Raw genomic sequence first — 20,307 nt, 5'->3', positions numbered from 1 at the left:
CATGACTCTGAGAGTACCTCTTGTCTTATGCAGCTCGTTTTCTAGGTCACTAGTTTGTATTTCAGACTTTGGAGCCTTTTGGGAAGGAATCTCACTACTAACTTCTAGGTTAATTACATCAATATTCTTTTCTTCCTGTGAACTAAAGTCTTTATCTCTGGCTCTCTGGAAAGCAAGATCTAGATTTATTTTTGGAGTTGGACTTTCACCATGATGGTGTGGAGCAGCACTAGGTCTGGAAGGATGCGATTTGACTTTTGTTTCTGGTCTTTCTGTGCTCTATTTTTCACTCTCCAGTGTGCAGTTTCGCAGTGTACTCTCAGCTTTCCAAATATACAACTGTTCATTATCCTGGAATGTTTTTGTAAGTGTTTTCTCATTCAGTTTGACTGTCTTTGGAAGGTCAACAACCTTTTCTGTTAAAATTTCAGTATTCTTAAGGCACTTCTTTTCCTGGTTCTGATATTTTATTGGGTCCATTCCCAGGCTCCTCATAGAGATTTCATCCTTTGTCTTGTGATATTTATGCAATGGCTTGTTGTCTGACTCATCTCTAGTAGGAATCTAAGTAAAAGCAAAGAGAGACATTTTGCTACAATTCAATAAAATGACATTTTATAATTTCCTCTAAAATTAAAGAATAACCTGTATATTTATATGGTGAAAGGGTTTCAATAGATACTCCACTGAAGAAAAATTAGATGTAAACTTCTGAGCTTATAGAAACATAAATTCCCAAAAGTTCAAAAAGTTAATCCAAGAAAATGGATCTATGAGAGTAAAAGGAAATTTCAATTTAAAGAATGTCAGAATTGCCAGGTGCAATGGCACATGCCTATAATACTAGTGGGTCAGGAGGAACCAGGAGGATCACAGGTTCAAAGCCAGCCTCAGCAATTTAGCGAGACCATGACTCATTCATTAAAAAATAAATGGCTGGGGATGCATCTCAGTGGTTCAGCACTCCAGTTCCAAAAAAAAAAAAAAAAAAAAAGTAAGGATTGAAAAATTCTGAATTACAGCAGACTGATAGAATAGAGTAACTGAACAGTTTGCCAATGTTAAAAAAAAAAACTTTGCAGAACAGAAGACAGAGAGACAGAACCACATATATAATCTCATTCTAGAAAAGACATAATAAACATGCAAATGAGAAAAGATAAGTTCTTCAACAAATAGTGCTAGGAAAACTGAAAACCCATATTTAGTATGAGAAATTTAACCTCTATTTCTCACCCCACACAAAACACAAAGTGGATCAAGGACCTAGACATTAGGCAAGAGACCCTAGGCCTATTAGAATGTGAACAGAGAGCCTACAGAGGACTGGGGGGGGGTGTTTGTCAGTGACACCTCAGATAGAGCATTAATCTCCAAAACAAACAACTCAAAAAAACTTAACACCCAAAACCACAAAACAGAACAAATAATCCAATCAATAAATGGACCAAAGAACTGAGCAGGCACTTCAAAGAAAAAGACATGAACACAGTAAACAAATAAATGAAAAGAAGTTCAACATATCTAGCAATTAGAGAAGTGCAAATTAAAACTATACTGAGATTGCAATTTCACTCCAGTCAGAAAGCCAATGGTGCAAGTAAAATGTGGCATATATACATAATGAATTTTACTCAGCAATAAAAGAGAATAAAATCATGGCATTTGCAGGTAAATGGATGGTACTGGAGAAGATAATGCTAAATGAAGTTAGCCAATCCCCAAAAAACAGATGCTGAATGTTTTCTGATCTAAGGAGGCTGTCTCACAGTGGGGTAGGGAGGGGGATCATGGGAGGAATACATGAGTTCTAGATAGGGCAGAGGGGTGGAAGGGAAAGGGCGGGGGCAGGGGGTTGGCAAGGATGGTGGAATGTGGACATCATCATCATCATCCAAAGTACATGTATGAAGACACAAATTGGTGCCAACATACTTTACATACAACCAGAGATATAAAAAAATGTGCTGTATATGTGTAATAAGAATTGTAATGCATTCCACTGTCATTTATTTTTTAAAAATCAATAATAAAAAAAGAATGCAAGTTAACAAAAAATGTTGGTGAGGATGTGGGAAAGAGTTTCACTCAAACATTGCTGATAGGACTGCACAGGAAAGCAGCATAGAGATTCCTCAGAAAACGTGGATGAAACCATCATTTGACCCAGTTATTCTGCTCCTTGGTGTAAACCCAAAGGATACTACAGTGACACGGCCACATCAATACTTACAGCAGCTATTCACAAAAGGTAAGCTATGGAACCAACCTAGGTGCATTTTAACACATGGATAAAGAAAATGTGTCATATATACACAATGGAGTCAGCAATGAAGAATAATAAAACTATGGCATTTGCCAGTAAATGGATGAAACTGGAGACTATCCTGCTAAGTGAAGTAAGCCAGTCCCCCAAATCCAAAGCTTAATATTCTCCTTAATCTGTGGATGCTAACACAGATAGGGGTGGAGGAGGGAAGAACAGAAGTTCATTGAATTAGATAAAAGAGAAGAACAGGCTGGGAGGGGATGAGAAAGATGATACAGTGAACCTGACATCACTTTTCAATGTTCACATATGAATACACGACCAGCCAAACTCCACATCATTTTCAACCACAGGAATGGGATCCTAGTTAGAATAAATTATATGCCATGTATGTATAATATGTCAAAACACCTCTACTGTCATGCATACCTAAAACAAAAAATAATAATTCACTGTTTTTTATGTTGATATAACTTATAGAATTTTATTCTCTACACTTTAAACAGTTAAAAATTGCAAATATTTTATTATGTACCTACCTGTTGGGGTAGCTTCACTGGCAAATAAAAGAACATTTAACTTTAAGAAGAATAAGTTTTCAGTCTGACAGCTCAAGCATTTGACCAGCCTAGTACCAGCCTTAGCTCTACATGTACTCAGACACACAAGAGATCCCCAAGTTCTTTTCCTGAAAGTATTTCTCCCTTATTATATTTCTAACATTTTGGAGCAAAGTATGAGAATTGCCATCTACTGATAAATGATATATCCAGGAATAGCACTAACCACATGTATGTATACCAATGAACAATGTATCACAATTCTGAAAAGGAGGGTGAGGCTAAAGACATAGGCAAGTTGCAAGATTTTTCTCCAAGTATTTTGCCTCTGCTCCTAGTGCCCATCCACCAAGCCAGTTATTTCTTTCCTGTGAATGGATAAACACCAAAGAAGGCTTGTGTTTCAAAATACAAATGACAAATAAGGCAAAATGTGCAAGGCTCTGCTCAGAAAATCCTGAGATTGCTACTCAGCAGCATTTGTTTCATCTCAGTGAGGTTTGATACATAAGTCAATATAAGAAAGGGGAAATAAACTAACTTTATTGATCAGGAACAAATACTTACCAGTAACTTATTCTAAGAGCATATTATGGTATGCCATTGTTTCCAAAGGTGTTTTGCACTGAAATAAGAAATTACTTGGAGCAAAGTGTTTCTCTTCTCAAGAATGAGGAAATGATATACAAAATCATGGTCCTCACTGGCCACACTTTTCCTCCTTACTTAACAGTGGGAGCAATAACACACATTAACACACCAAGCGAGTGAAGTCACTACCCAAAAGTAAAACATCTACTATTAGAAGTAAGGGTTTTGATATCATAGAGAAATCATCTATTCCTGTGGAAAATATTAAAAGGCCTTTCTCTTGATGAGGCTACTCTCAAAGCCATCATGGTACTGCTGCAGAGAAATAGAGTTGACTTAAGAACATTACTGAATTCAATGGGACAAAAAATGCCACCCTCACCCCCAAAATATGTACATTATGGTTATGTATATATGGATTTAAAACCCTGTATACTTTTCCATGATAATTACTGTTTAAAATGTTACACACACACACACACACACACACTTGAAAACAATAGAGAAAAATAACTCAGGAAACGTATCCTTTTGGCACATATCCATCTCTTTTTGTTTGCAAAGATGTTTTACTGAAATTCCATATTGTAAATTCTGGCATTCTGTAATCATGAAAGTTGTCTGTAGGTTTCATTTTGTTCTGCTAAAATCTGCAAGTTCACTTCAGCAAGGTTTTGACCACATATCAGCATGTAGTGGAAAGTCTAAACACTTAATTAAAGAGTGGTACCTTCAAAAAAAAATAAAACCTCAAGAGTAGGTTTACTCTTTTATTTATTTATGCATAAATGACTTACATTTCAACTGCACAAATGACAGATAAATGTCAGAGTGAAAACATTTCTTAAATATAGGTAGAGATGTAACTGTGAAAGACTTTAAAAATGTATTTAAGTAGTTTTATAGCTATTTATTCTGTATCTTAACATAAAAAGCCCTAAATTGGCATTTATATCAGTGATCAAAGTCAACTTCTTCTTTCAGTAAACAGATGCTAAGATTTGCAGTAACTGATTTTGCCATAGATGCCATCATTTAATTTTAGAGTCAGATAACACTGTGTTTTAAACCCAAAGAGCAGTTCCTACACCACATACAAATGCTTTGGGAGACCACAGATTGCTTATCGACGGATGACCTGGAAGTCTGTATTTCCTGGCATTGTGGGCGATGTCTGAAGTGTGTGGAAGTACACACACATGATGACTACATGTGGGTGAATCTGCCCAACAGCACATTCCTCAGACCACATTGCCACCATTAAGTGAAACATGGCCACATACAGTAAGTTAAAGGGATTTTATAAATCATACAGAGGAGATAAAGAATTTGAAACTCTACTGAAGGGTCATTTACCTGATCAAAATGATTTCTTGCAGTCCTCAATTTCATACCCAATGTATCGACAGAGATTTCAGCTTGCTTTCTCACTTTATCTTCTTTGTTATATTCTGCTTCTTTTTCTTTTAACTTGTCCTTATTTTTTTCATGTAAAAGTTCATCATTTCTTCTCTTTGCCTCTTCCTTCAAGGCATACCTGGAGTTAAATATGGTTATCTTTAAATTAATTTTTGCCAGAAATGAAAAAAAGTCTTTTTATGTTCTGACTCTTTGTATGCTAATTTAAAATCCTAATAAAAATTCTATATTCTCTGAAGCTTTTCTTTTCTAGCTTCACATTTTTAATTTCTCCTTCATTCTTGTCTAAAACATACATAACTGAAAGGCATAATAGAAGACTATTTTATTATTTGGTAAGTTTTTGTTACTAGTAATCATTTTAGATACTACAGAAAAGGAATTTTGAAATAATTTGGTAAGCTGACCAGTTCAAAATGATCTTTTTTTGCACTATCAAAGATCCTCCCCAGTTAAAAAGATAATTTCAAGTCAAATAAGTTTTAAAGACTTATGAGTATGGTAATAATATGATTTCATCTTTATATGTCATAAAATATGTCAGGTATACCTACAATTGACTTACAGTATAGCAGTGTATTTAGAAATTCTTCTTTAAACATATGTTTTGTATTACTGTAACCCAAAACTGGGATAAGAAATCTAATACCTGTTATTACACTTATTTCTGTTTCTTTTATAGCAACATTTTCAACTTACCTTGTTGGTCATTATGTATTTTACAAACAAGTTAAAATCCCCTTTGGAACAAGAGAGAACCTAATATTTAATCCAATTATAAAGATTAATGTCCTTCAACAGATGAATGGATAAAGAAAATATACACAATGAAATATTAGCCATAACAAGAATGACTTTATGTCAATATGTACTCCACTATCATGAACACTTAAGAATAAAAAAAAGTTCTTTCAATATAGAAATCTGAACAAATGTGATTTATAAATGAGAGTAAATTTAACTACATTTATTTTTAATGAATGTTAATGTAAAAACTGTACCTGAGGGTCTAGCTCAGCACTAGCACATCACACTAGTCACACAAAACCCTGGATTTGATCCCAGGCATGAGAAGAAAAACTACAAATGTATAAAAACATGTTTTACGGCAGTGTAGAAAACCTCATTGGTGGAATACAAACTTTCTTGAGCAATTTTGAAATCCTGATCAAATATCTTTTTAAAATTTCCCTACTTTCTATATTAAATTTTTTAAAAAAGTAAACAAATGTAGAATCTAATTTTTTCTCTCCTTTTCTTTTGTTCTCACCCCCACCTTTGGCACCAGGAATTGAACCCACAGAAGCGACATCCCAAATCTTTTTCTTTTTTTAATTTTCAGACAGGGTCACACTGATTTGCTTACGACCTTGCTAAGTTGCTGAGGCTGGCTTTGAACTTTTGATCCTCCTTCCTCTGCCTCCCAGGCTGCTGGAATTATAGGCATGTACCATGGCACCTTGAGTGTAAAATGATTTTTTCTAAATACTATTTCTTGAAACATTAATTGTAATAAAATAGTTAAAAATATAAACAAATAACACCAAATTCTGTTAGTTAAATAAATAGAGTTCTAGCAGAAGGGTTTCCATATAGCCATTAAAATTGTGACAGGGAAGAATATGCATTTAATTTTGAGAAGTAATCACATTTAACAATATGTTATCTAGTTTGTAAGAAATTTGAATTTTATTCAAATTTTCTCCCTTGCAAAATGCCAACAGACAAAGATTTTTCCTTCTTATTTCAACTGGAATAAAGGAAAGGGTTCCACCCCTACTTTGAATCTAGGATATGATACCTCAAATCATGGAGTTGTTGTTTCAGTTCTGCATTTTCCTGCTGAAACTCTGATAGCCCCTTTTTCACCTCAAAATTCTCATTTTCTAGTTGTGCATTTCTTTTTAAATGTAGTGAACACTGTAAACAGTGATGGTTTTTAGGTTTTATTTTTCTTTGAAATCGCAGAACATCTTTCTGGGTTTTCAACAAAATAACAGAATCTGTAACAAAGAAAAGAAAGTAGAAGCACAATATGTGAGTGATTTTCATATATGAATGCTGTATATTTCACATACATTATTCATACCAATGTGTCCCGACAACATGTGACATGTTTTGCTGTTTCTGCAGAAGAAGCAGAAGAGACCAGACCCTTCTTCAGCTTAAAGTCTAATGGAGAAGACAGACACATGAAAACCATTATAAATAATAAATTCAGAGAGATGATATAAGATAAAACAATCGAGACCAAAAAACACAAAATGCATTCATACACAGGTAATGTTCATAATGGAAACTCCCATATTGCCTCAAAACACTGATTACCCTGGTCTTTTCCATCTGGCACGTGTCTGAAATCTCTCTGCCTCCATGGCTTCTTTTCATTTACTCGCTGTGTTCTCTCTCTCTCTGCCCTTCTCAGTGTTTATCACCCTTTCCCTTCTGCACTGCATGATTTCCAACTCCCCTGTGACTGTGTGTGTCTTGTAGAGAAACTAAGAGGGACACCCTCAGTGTAACCTGTGGCTGGACTCTGGATCTTAAGAGAGACAACTCATTATCTTTCTGGCTTTCTCAATTCTACCTGTTTACTAGGTTCATTTCTCCAAGTATTAGAGTAACCAGCGCTCATGTTAGAAATCGATATTCCACCCCCAGAACTGTTTAGAGTGTGTTGTTCTTACCACGATCATGTCCGTCTGCTTTGTCTTTTGCTCTATGTTGTTTCTCACCAGATGAGAGAGAAACCTGCATCTGCGGATGAGCCTCAGAGAATATCTGCAAAATGAATGACCCCAATGAGTTGTATGAAGATTTCGTGACCATTCGTTTAGACACCACCCAATTTTTGGTCTAAAATGTAGACAAGTCCAGACTGAACAGTCATCCTTTCCACAGGGCAACCTAGCATTTGTGATCCAGACAAACCTGAACTCTATTCTTCCTATGGCTCTGGATTTGTTAAAAGCAGGGCAGAGTTCACAGAAAAGGCATCCCCTGACATCACACTAACAGAGGTGTACACACCCCAAAGAAGGGGAGGAACAAAATTCATTGTAACTCTTTCTCCTTCCCATTGCCCTTCACATGTAAGAGTGTTTTTCAACTCTTATTTAAAAGGATTTTTGAGGAATACTCTTGATATTACATGGGATTTCACATTATAAATGCTAGACTGACAAAGTTTTCATTTTAAAATATGAGACTTAGGTGTTCAGTTGGGGATCTGACACTTGGATCAGACCCCTGCCCAAGGACCCACACGTGCAGGCCACGTGACATACATCTAGATGCATGCTACCTAATATTGCCCTGGGAATGCTGGCAATGTCAGAAAACATGGTGAGATGGCATCTCCAAATTCCATCATTCCCCTCTTGCTGCATCCAAATATATTTCTTTAACACACACTAAAGACATTTTGATCAAATACTCAACATATGGACCGATTTTCTGCATGCATGAGAAACTAAATGGAAAGGTCACCACAGAATAAAAATCATTCAACGTGGAGCAAATGACAAGTGATTTTCACCAGGTTGTTTAGTGTTTGGCAACCATCACCCTTCGGTAGGAATGTATCCAGTGGCCATCACACTTACACCATTCATGGTACAGGTCCTTATTCCTCAGTCTCATGTTTCATCTCAATGTTTTTCCTTTTCAAGGCGCTTCCTCACGTGGAAGGACCAGTGGCATTTAGACACCTTTTACCTCCATCACAAAATAAAGTTTAGCTCTAAGTTGACATGATTTCTAGTGCTATTTTCAGATTCTAACCACTTAAGGGGATTTTTAGAAGAAGACTACTTCAAAAGTATTTTCACCTGGCCTCCTTTATTCTTCAACAAGGAAAATAAGAGGAAACCAGGAATAAAAGAGTTGCATGTTGACATACCAGTGGCTGGCTATGTTGAGTGTCACCAGAACTCTCATGCTCTTCCTCTGAGGTCACATCAGAATGGGTCTCTGCTGACAAGTGAATACATTTACTCACAGTCCTTAGGACTGAGTTAGGTAAGTGAATGTCGATCTAAGTAGAAAGCGGTAACTGTAACACCAATACAACTAAATGTTCCCAAATACGCTTTCCAAGTCAGTTGAATGTCAGGTGAGGAACTCCTGGTTTTCATGTTGCACGGTTATCCTTTCCTTGTCTTTGCACCTTGGGTTGGACCAGGCACTTGTGCAATCTTGTCAACTACTCTACACTTAGTTCTATCCCTTGGCCATTTTAGTTGGCCACCGGGGTCCTCTGCTGACTGGACTGAACACAGCCATTCTTCAGCCTCTGACTTACAAGCAGCTGTGGATAAGATGTGCCTGTCCATCTGCACCCAACCAACAATGACTTCTTCATGGAGTACTGTTCCTGATCCAAATCATCAACACACAACAGGACACCAGGTTCAATGCACAGCACATCTCCAAGATTCATCTGCTCAAGGTCAATGTGATTTGTTCAGAAACAAACTTGAACTTCCACATGAAAGAAGGGCTGAATGTGGGAAAACGATGGCTGCATTCTAAGCTGCGCCATTGCATGGAGGCCCAAGAAGTGGATGAAGAGGTTCTCAGCAAGGTGAGTGGAAGAGGGGTTCATTCAAATTTCACACTGGACACTCAGAAGGGCTTATGGATTCAGAAAGCTGTGTACCACAAACAAAGACAGCCCACAACCTGAAGGCCAACACCAGAGCAGATCTTTCTCAGACCAAGGGAGGGAGAGGAGAGGAAGCTGCATTCTAAGTTGGGCCTTGGTGTGTGTTGCTAAGAAGAAACCCAGGATCAAAAATGCTGCCTGAGCTGGTCTGACCACAAGGCTGCTCTCTGCTGTGGTGCTGAAAAGCCTGCTCTTCTCTCCATGGGTGAGGGGAGTGCTAGGCAGTAGCTGTTTTTGGAGAAGACCACCACAGTGGATCAGTTCATGAAAAGAGCATGCACACACACTGACACACACACACACACACACACACACAGAAACACAACAACAGGATCATGGCGGTGGCAGTGCCTATCAAGGGACTTCAGCTATGCCTCCTGAAACATGAGAGAAACTGGTGCAGATTGGACTATACCCATGAGACTTGGGTTGGAAGGGCGATGGGAAACCTGTGTGTCTGGCAGTGAGTGGCACCAGGACCCAAGCAGGCAGAGAAAAGGTCCCAGAGACAGTGGTTTTTCTGGAAAGAGGTGCAGAGAGAGGAGAGAAGCCAGAGGCAAGTAGCCAGGAAGCAGGGGACGGTGAGAGATGAAACGTTGCAGGCCCACACAGAGGAAGGTGTAAAATGGGTCTGCATTGTCTCAGGATAGAGGGATGGTGAGGACTGATGCAGAGTACAGGGAAGGAGGGACAGGCATAAGGACTCAGTGAGGCACAGCTCCTGTTAGGAAAGATTTCTAGGAAGTTTGAGAAGGCAGGCCTTTCACATTCTGAGCAGAGGCTCAGGTGACATTTGCACAGTAGCTAGATCTCCCCATAGGCTGGAAACAGGGAGAAAGGAAACTGGATCAGAGATCCATGAGAAAGCCCCAGTATGAAATGGAGCGGAAGCAGTTCAGAATGGAGGGATGTTCCCAGGAAGACGGAGGAGAGATCATGTGCTGAGATGACTGCCAGACATTGGGTCACATCCTCCCACCTCCTTGGGACAATGACCTTACACGTGGGAAGGCTGCTAGCATTTCAGTTGTTTTCACACAGTGTCCCCTGGAATGTTGTAGTGCAACTTACCTGATCTGACTGTCTCTGCTTCTGCCTTCCCTGGTTCTGGACATGGGTCAGGCTCCTTTACTGTGACGGGGGGCTCAGCGTGCTTGGAAAGAAGAGAGGACATAAAGGGTGTGCACCTCCCCACTGCAAAGGGAACCATTCAGCATCAATGTAGAGCTTTAATTACCTTCGTGCAAGAAGAGGCATCCCAAGATGCTGAAACACAAAGGGACACACTGTCAACACAAGTGAAGAGCACAACACAACTCATACCTTCCTGGAGTCTGCACATAGAGCTGAGGTGCATGGTTTTGCTTTGCTCAACAGCATGCTACCTGCTGGGTTTCCACGCTGGCTGGTTCTGGCCAACAACAGTCACGTGACTGAAAGCTACTAAAGGAGCTTTGTGAATAGGTTTCCTGGAACATGCACTTTGTTTCACAAAATTAAGGTCATGTGTCCGATGATCATAAATAAAACAGAAAGGGGACCTATGCCAATGCCAAGGTGCAGATTGATGGGGAGCTCAGTGATCTCCCATGGCAGCCGCCAAGAGGGGCCCTGAGAGATTCAATGGCAAGGCCCAAGTAAAAACAGAAAAAAAAAAAACAGCCAAATTACTTATCTCACTAGAAACCTGTGGGAAGGGTTTGATTCCTAGGATTATAACATTTCCTCCATTTTTCCTTCCATTTTTTTAAAGAGAGAGAGAGAGAGAGAGAGAGAGAGAGAGAGAGAGTTAGAGAGAGAGAGAAAGAGAATTTTTAATATTTATTTTTTAGTTCTCGGCGGACACAACATCTTTGTTGGTATGTGGTGCTGAGGATCGAACCTGGGCCGCACGCATGCCAGGCGAGCGCGCTACCTCTTGAACTACATCCCCAGCCCTATCCTTCCATTTTGGTTCAGGAAGGCCAAAGCTGTATCCAGACTCCAGGGGAAGGTCAGGTTCATTTCTCCACAAAGCAAGACATGTGAAGTAGTGAGCTGAGATACATATTTTGACAGGAATCGCTAGGACACCTATAGTTTGTTTCTCATACCCCTGTGGGACATTGGTTCCTCTTGTGCATCCTCTTCTCCTGTATTCTCTGGTGTAACCGGACTAGACTTTCGTGATCCTCTCGCGTGAGAACAGATAGATCCCACATCTAAGAAATAAAGTTTGACCAGTGTAAACAACTGAGACATGGTGATCCAAAGGGCCAATGTGAAATGGAAGGTCACAGCTATATCATATATCAGCAATCATTCAATACACACGCTAACACACCTACAGACAAACACACTCTCTCACACACCATATATGACTCAGAGTTTGTGTTTGAAGAATAAGTCTATAAAAATTTCTACATACAAGTGAGTTTTGTTCTCTGTAAGTTGCTCATTTCTTAAGTGTATTTGTGAAAGGCCTGGCTTTATAAAAAATTAGAATTACTTTTCGAAGGAAGACTAACAGTGAAATTCAAGAATCCCCAGGCCCATGCTTTCATTTTTAGGAACCAGGAAGAGAGAAAAGAGAAAGAGAGAGAAAGAGTCGGGGGGAGGGAGGTGAGTGTGTGTGTCTTTAAAAACAACCAAAGATTCTGAAATGTCATTTTGCTTCTTAGAATAACTCCATTGGACCCACAGCCAGCAGCATGTCTGGTAGGAACTGAGAGGAGATGGTCATAGTCTGCAATTTGTCCCAACTCTACCAGCCCCTCCTGGTTCAGATGATGGACGGGTAACAGAGTCTCACATATTTTGGAAGCTACATATACTGATAGCACCTCAATTGCCTGCTCTCAGTTTCCCCATCATTCCCTCCAAGATTACACAGATAACTTCATTCATTCCCCATTTCTCTGTCCTGGGACTTTTTAAAAGAACATCTCAACCTGTGGTCTTGATTTTCTCCAACTGACATTCTGTCTATGGGTTGTCCCCACTCCTCCTTATTCCCCAATTTAGTGAGGAGACCTAAGAAATATAAATCCTGTACTTGAGTCCCTCCCCCTTGCAAAGACAAGATCAGAAAGAAAAAAAGATGTATGCAATCCCTCGATCACACTCATGCTCCAGTGGCTCTGCAGCTAGCTGTGCTAAAGGGAAATCCTTCCTGACCCCTCTACAGCATGGCCTGCAGATCCTGGTGACTGGCATCAGCTCCACCCTAAGGAGCGCAGATGCACAGACCAGCTCAGTCAGAATGTGCATTTCCTACAGGGTCCCCAACAGAGGATCTATTAGACTTGGAGAGTCTGGGTCTCTACTTAGTCTGCTGCTCATTTCCTGCCTCATGTGCCTTCCAAGAACAGTCAGGTTTCCTCCAGATGGTGGTCCCCAACCTGGGGGTGAGAAGAGTCCTTTCTCCTTCACTTACTCACTGTCTCTCTCTCTGCCTTTCTCAATGTTTCTTCCCCCTTCTCCTCTCCAGTTTCTCCAAAGTAGGGGTTAGAAACCCATGGATTTGGGCATCTGCACACCATTCCATTCCCCATCCCGCTATCTCTGCCCTCTGTGCATTGTCCCAGGTAAGCAGCAAGAAACTATGATATTCTTTTTTTTTTAGAGAGAGAGAGAGAGAGAGAGAGAGAGAGAGAATTTTTAATATTTATTTTTTAGTTCTCGGCGGACACAACATCTTTGTTGGTATGTGGTGCTGAGGATCGAACCCGGGCCGCACGCATGCCAGGCGAGCGCACTACCACTTGAGCCACATCTCCAGCCCCTATGATATTCTTTTATGTAAACATACAACATCACACATGGTTTCAAGAACATTTCAGTTTCAAAACCAAACCAAACTAAAAAAAGACCTGTCCTTCTTCATGATCAGTTCTCCACATGTGAGTTCCTTTTTAATGACAACTAAGACAGGAGTGAGTGGTGAGAAAACGTATTCACACCTTGAGGCACGTGCATAACTGCAAACTCCCATGTTCTTTCCACACTTTAAATACACTGGTCTTTTCCATCTGGCACATGACTGAAATTTCTCTGCCTCCACGGCTTCTTTTCCTTCATTTACTCACTGTGTTCTCTCTCTCTCTCTCTCTCTCTCTCTCTCTCTCTCTCTCTCTCTCTCTCTCTCTCTCTGCCCTTCTCAGTGTTTATCACCCTTGCCCTCTCCACTGCATGACTTCCAACTCCCCTGTGATCTGTGCGTGTCTTTAGAGAAACTAAGAGGGACACCCCACTATAACTGGGGCAGGATTTGGGGCCTTGAGAGAATGAACTAATTATCTTTCTGGCTTTCTCAATTCTACTTGTTTACTGGGTTCATTTCTCCAAGACTAGAGTAACCAGCGCTCATGTTAGAAATTGATATTCCATCCCCAGAACTGTGTGGACTATGTCCTTCTTACCACGGTCATGTCCATCTGTTTCCTCCTTTGCTCTATGTTGTTTCTCACCAGATGAGTGAGAAAGCTGCATCTGCCGATGAGCCTCAGAAAATATCTGCAAAATGAATGACCCCAGTGAGTTGCATGAAGATTTCATGACCACTCTTTTAGGCATTACCCAATTTTTGGTCTAATTAAAATGCAGATGCGTCCAGACTGAACAGTCATCCTTTCCACAGGGCAACATTGCATTTACGATCCAGATAAACCTGAACTCTTCTCTTTAATGGCTCTGAATTGGGTAAAAGCAGGACGGAGGTCACAGGAAAGGCATCCCCTGACATCACACTAACAGAGGTATACATACCCCAAAGAAGAGGAGGAACAAAGTCATTGTTAGTCGTTCTCCTTCACATTCCCCATCAAATGTAAGAAGGTTTTCAAGTCTTACATGAAAAGAGTTTTAAGGAATACGCTTGTTATTATGTGAGATTACATATTGTAAATGCTGCACTGACAAAGTTTTCATTTGGAAATATGTGACTTAGATGTTCATTTGGGGATCTGACACTAGGATCAGATCCCTGCTAAGGACCCACATGTGCAGGCCAAGTGACATACATCTAGATGTATGCTACCTAAAATTCACCTTGGAAATGCTGGCAATGTGAGAAAACATGGTAAGACAGTATCTCCAAATTCCATCATTCCCCCATGCTGCATCCAAATACATTTAACACACAGTAAAGGTGTTTTGATCAAAATAGTCAACATATTGGCCGATTTTCTGCATGCATGAGAATCGAAATGGAAAGGCTATCACAGAATAAAAATCATTCCACTTGGAGCGAATGACAAGTGATTTGCTACAGAATGTTGAGCCTTTGCTGATGATCACTCTTCTGCATGTATGCATTCAGCGGCCATCACATTTACACCATTCATGGTCTGGGTACTTATTCCTCAGTGTGTTTCACCTCAATGTTTTCCCATTCAAACACCTTTCTCATGTGGGAGAACAAGCGGCATTTAGAAACATTTGCCTCCATCACTAAATAAAGTTTAGCTCTAAGTAGACATGATTTCTAATGCTATTTTCAAATTGTTGTTACATGTTAAGCCATAAATTATGATGCCTAAACCCCTAAAGACTACTTCAAAAGTATTTTCACCTGGCCTCCTTTATTCTTCAACAAGGAAAACAAGAGGAAACCAGGAATAAACGATTTGCATGTTGACATACCTGTGGCTGGCTATGTTGAGTGTCATCAGAACTCTCATGCTCTTTCTCTGAGGTCACATCAGAATGGGTCTCTGCTGACAAGTGAATACATTTACTCACAGTCCTTAGGACTGAGTTAGGTAAGTGAATGTCGATCTAAGTAGAAAGCGGTAACTGTAACACCAATACAACTAAATGTTCCCAAATACGCTTTCCAAGTCAGTTGAATGTCAGGTGAGGAACTCCTGGTTTCCATGTTCCACGGTTTTCCTTTCCTTGTGTTTGCACCTTGGGTTGGACCAGGCACTTGTGCAATCTTGTCAACTACTCTACACTTAGTTCTATCCCTCGGCCATTTTAGTTGGCAACCGGGGTCCTCTGCTGACTGGACTGAACACAGCCATTCTTCAGCCTCTGACTTACAAGCAGCTGTGGATAAGATGTGCCTGTCCATCTGCACCCAACCAACAATGACTTCTTCATGGAGTACTGTTCCTGATCCAAATCATCAACACACAACAGGACACCAGGTTCAATGCACAGCACATCTCCAAGATTCATCTGCTCAAGGTCAATGTGATTTGTTCAGAAACAAACCTGAACTTCCACATGAAGGAAGGGCTGAGTGTGGGAAAACCATGGTCTAGAGCAAGCTGCATTCTAAGCTGCGCCATTGCATGGAGCCCCAAGAAGTGGGTCAAGAGCTTCTCAGCAAGGAGAGTGGAAGAGGGGTGTTATTCAAATTTCACACTGGACACTCAGAAGGGCTTATGGATTCAGAAAGCTGTGTACCACAAACAAACAAAGCCCATAACCTGCAGGCCAACACCAGAGCAGATCTGCCTCTGACCAAAGGAGGGAGAGGAGAGGAAGCTGCATTCTAAGTTGGGCCTTGGTGTGTCTTTCTAAGAAGAAACCCAGGATCAAAAATGCTGCCTGAGCTGGTCTGACCACAAGGCTGCTCTCTGCACTGGTGCTGAAAAGCCTGCTCTTCTCTCCATGGGTGAGGGGAGTGCTAGGCAGTAGCTGTCCTTGGAGAAGACCACCACAGTGGATCAGTTCATGAAAACAGCACGCACACACACTGACACACACACACACAAAGAAACACAACAACAGGATCATGGCAGTGCCTATCAAGGGACTTCAGCTGTGCATCCTAAAATATGAGAGAAACTGATGCAGATGAGTCTATACCCATGAGACTCGGGTTGGAAGGGTGATGGGGAACCTGTGTGTCTGGCAGTGAGCAGCACCAGGACCCGAGCAGGCAGAGAAAAGGTACCAGAGACAGTGGTTTTTCTGGAAGGAGGTGCAGACAGAGGAGAGTAGCCAGGAAGCAGTAGACGGTGAGAACATGAAAGCTGCAGGCCCACACAGAGGAAGGTGTAAAATGGGTCTGCATTGTCTCAGGATAGAGGGATGGTGAGGACTGATGCAGAGCACAGGGAAGGAGGGACAGGCATAAGGACTCAGTGAGGAACAGCTCCTGTTAGGAAAGATTTCTAGGAAGTTTGAGAAGGCAGGCCTTTCACATTCTGAGCAGAGGCTCAGGTGACATTTGCACAGTAGCTAGATCTCCCCAAAGGCTGGAAACAGGGAGAATGGAAACAGCATCAGAGATCCATGAGAAAGCCCCAGTATGAAATGGAGGGGAAGCAGTTCAGAATGGAGGGATGTTCCCAGGAAGACGGAGGAGAGATCATGTGCTGAGATGACTGCCAGATATTGGGGGCACATCCTCCCACCTCCTTGGGACAATGACCTTACACGTGGGAAGGCTGCTAGCATTTCAGTTGTTTTCACACAGAGATCCCCTGGAACGTTGTAGTGCAAACTTTCCTGATCTGACTGTCTCTGCTTCTGCCTTCCCTGGTTCTGGACATGGGTCGGGCTCCTTTACTGTGACGGGGGCTCAACGTGCTTGGAAAGAAGAGAGGACATAAAGAGTGTGCACCTCCTCACTGCAAAGGGAACCATTCAGCATCAATGTAGAGCTTTAATTACCTTCGTGCATTCAGAGGTGTCCCAAGATGCTGAAACACAAAGGGACACACTGTTAATCCAGGTGAAGAGGACCACACAACTCAGACCTTCCTCCACATAGAGCTGAGGTGCATGGTTTCACTCTGCTCAACAGTACGCTATCTGCTGAGTTTCCACGCTGGCTGGTTCTGGCCAAACAACAATTATGTGACTCAAAGCTAATAGAGGAGCTTCGTGAATAGGTTTCCTGAAACATGCAGTTTCTTTCACAAAACTGAGATTATGTGTCAAACAGGCATAAATAGGACAGAAAAGGGTACCTATACCAATGCCAAGGTGCAGACTGATGGGGAGCTCAGCAATCTCCCATGGCAGCCACGAAGAGGGACCCTGAGAGATTCAATGGCAAAGCCCAAGTAAAAACAGAAAAATATCCCAGCCAAAGGGCTGGGTTTGTGGCTCAGTGACTGAGCGCTTGCCTTGTACATGTGAGGACCTGGGTTTGATTCTCAGCACCACATAAAAAGAAAGAAACAAACAAACCAACCAACCCAGCCCTCCCCCGCCAAAAAAAAAACCACCATTCAAAGTACATATGTTACTAGAAACCTGTCATTTCTCAACAAAGCAAGACATGTGAAGTAGTTAGCTGAGATACTTTGACAGGGACACTAGGACACCTATGGTTTGTTTCTCATACCCCTGTAGGACGCTGGTTCCTCTTGTGCATCCTCTTCTCCTGTATTCTCTGGCATAACCGGATTAGACTTTCGTGATCCCCTCGAGTGAGAACAGATAGACCCCATATCTAAGAAATAAGGTTTGTTTGGTGTAAACGATTGAGACATGGCGATCCAAAGGACCAAGGTGAAATTGGAAGGTCACAACTTTATCAATAATCATTCATCTCTCTCTCTCTCACACACACACACACAAACAAACACCCATATATGACCCAGATTTTGGATGCTTGAAGAACAAATTCTATAAAAAATTCCGTTTACAAACGAGTTTTGTTCTGAGGAACTTAGGAGCACCCTAAGCTCGTGGGAAGGGTGCTCCTGCTGGTACCCAGATTCAGTCTCCTGCCTGCTGGGTGACCTTCTCTTCCTCTGTGTCCCTCTGCTCACCCCCTGGCCCTCACATGTCTTCCTCCTCAGCCCCTCCCCACGCTCCTTGTCCCCTCCTGCCCAGCTCGCCTGACCCTTCACTTCTCACCCAGGTCCTTGGCACTGATGGACCGGGGCCTCCTGGCCTTGTCTGAGGTGGTCCTGGGGCCAGTTCGGGTCTGGTGTGGACAGAAGGGCCCTGCGCTGCACTGGGGGGGTCTTTCCCAGTTGTCAGGCGGCAGTGGTGTTGCAGGTAGAGACCCCATAGCATCTCTCCCACTCTGTCTCGGGAGGAATTCGTGGTCCATAAAATGAGCCTGGATAGGTAGCACCATGCCATGCCCTGGAGTGGCTCTGCCTTTGAGCTAGCCACCCCAGGCCTAGCTATCCCCACCACTCACATCTTGGTGGCCATTAGTCTTCTTGTGTGTGTGTGTGTCTGTCTGTCTGTCTGTCTGAGACACAGATTTTTTTCCCCTTCCTGGTGAGTATACAGCAGTCTCTGCTGGCTTGGATTTTACCTTCCTTAAACATTATAGCTCAATACTCACATGTGTATTCATTTACATATTTATTTGTTATTTGAATGTGTCTTCCTCTGTGAAATCTTTTTTGAAACTTCTCATCTGTGTTGTACTCTGTTGGGACGTGTTCCCCACCCTCCCCCAAATATATGGACAGTACTTTGAGTATTCTGCACTATAAGCACTTGATTGTGAACTAAAAACATCTCCCACTCCAGATCTGACCTTCGAACATGGGACACACAGTGACTCAAAATGACAGTAGTAGGATTTTTTAGTTTTTCCATTTTTTGGTACCAGGGATTGAACTCAGGGGCTCTTGACCCCTGAGCCCCATCCCCAGCTGTATTTTGTACTTTATTGAGAGACAGGGCCTCGCTGAGTTGCTTAGGGCCTCACCATGGCTGAGGCTGGCTTGGTCTCACGATCCTCCTGCCTCAGCGTCCCGAGCGGCTGGGATGACAGGTGTGCACCACTGGGCAGAGGACAAAGTAGGATTCACAGAGGCAAAGCCCTGGAGATTTACATGGTGCAATCTTGGAAAGAGGAAGTCACAGAATCCAAACCTGGAGTGCTTCTGAACCCCAGAGATTGCAGGTAAATGCCAGAGCCCATACACCCGGTGATGGGGTCAGCAGGGTCCGCTCACAGGATGGAGGTCACAGTAACAGGGGTGATCTGGTCGACCTGCACCTGGGAGAGTTTCCCAGAACCTGGTTAAAGGCAGAGCTCATTCCTGCTACCTGAACAGGGCTTTGTCCCCTGCTCTGCTTCTGTGTCCGACTCTGTCCACTGAGCATCTTAGGTTTGCTGATCTCTGAATTTTCTCAGTATTTGAGGCAGTGTCTTGTGCAGCTCTGTCTTTACCCCCACTGTTTTGGGTCCCATCCCCTGTCTTGCATAGGATGCCTTTTATTGTCCTTGGGGGGCTGCCTTTTCTGAAATTCTGGCAAATTCGGTGAGCAAGGACAGGCTCAAGCAATTCTATGTATGATTCCCCCCCCCCCAGTGGCAAAGTGAATTTTTTTTCCTGCAATTAAATTTATTTACATGCAGTGCTGAGAATCAAACCCAGTACCTCACACGTGGTAGGCAGGTGCTCTGCCGCTGAGCCACCACCCAGCCCCAACACCACTACCTTGTGAGAAGCTGCAGTGCCCTGGTCACAGGGTGTCTTCAGTCTAAAGTTCCAAGCCTCTTTGGAATGTGAACTGGGTGTTAGGCCCTAAAGAACCTTCCCCCCTTGGCCTTAGACCACCTGCCATCATTCACACCTTAACAAACATTCTGAACTAAACACATATTTGCATTGAACCACCCTGATCTACATGGGGGGGGGTCATGCTCACATCAATTTCCTGATGGTGCTTCTTGTAGTTTTGGGAGTTGATTTATTTTTGGAGATTGGGTTACTTCCTCAATTTGGAGATTGGGTTACTTCCTCAGTTCTACCTCCTATTAGATTGAGAGCAGATAGGTTTGCTGCCTCGTGTGTCTGTCATCCTTTGGGGCCGTGTGTTTGTGACAGCTTGTTGTCTGGGTTTGTGACTCGTAGGGACTACGGTTGGCTGAGGATCTCACC

General features: G+C 42.0%; 1 protein-coding gene and 2 long non-coding RNA genes across 3 annotated transcripts; all 3 read right to left on the bottom strand.

The window, feature by feature from the left end:
- Positions 1-290: 290 nt before the first annotated feature.
- On the bottom strand, positions 291-6,821 carry LOC308640293. The gene is made up of 3 exons (XR_014020213.1): positions 6,641-6,821; positions 4,777-4,957; positions 291-564 (listed from the first exon to the last, which is right to left on the bottom strand). It is a non-coding gene; the product is annotated as an uncharacterized lncRNA (long non-coding RNA).
- Positions 6,822-6,922: 101 nt separating this feature from the next.
- Positions 6,923-17,896, bottom strand: LOC308640295 (uncharacterized protein; the record flags this gene model as incomplete). Its single annotated transcript, XM_081312245.1, has 6 exons — positions 17,793-17,896; positions 17,114-17,142; positions 10,577-10,658; positions 8,741-8,814; positions 7,527-7,620; positions 6,923-7,011 (listed from the first exon to the last, which is right to left on the bottom strand). Exons 1-6 carry the CDS (start codon positions 17,845-17,847, stop codon positions 6,923-6,925), a joined length of 423 nt encoding a protein of 140 aa, XP_081168371.1. The 5' UTR covers positions 17,848-17,896.
- LOC308640292 lies at positions 11,582-15,205 on the bottom strand. Its single transcript, XR_014020212.1, has 3 exons — positions 15,128-15,205; positions 13,906-13,999; positions 11,582-11,706 (listed from the first exon to the last, which is right to left on the bottom strand). It is a non-coding gene; the product is annotated as an uncharacterized lncRNA (long non-coding RNA).
- Positions 17,897-20,307: the final 2,411 nt, after the last annotated feature.

The sequence above is a fragment of the Spermophilus citellus genome (genome assembly GCF_964194105.1).
Source record: "Spermophilus citellus genome assembly, contig: SCAFFOLD_228, whole genome shotgun sequence".
Classification (NCBI taxonomy): domain Eukaryota; kingdom Metazoa; phylum Chordata; class Mammalia; order Rodentia; family Sciuridae; genus Spermophilus; species Spermophilus citellus.
Note: the sequence above shows the minus strand (reverse complement) of the source record. Positions and strands in the feature narration are given on the sequence as shown.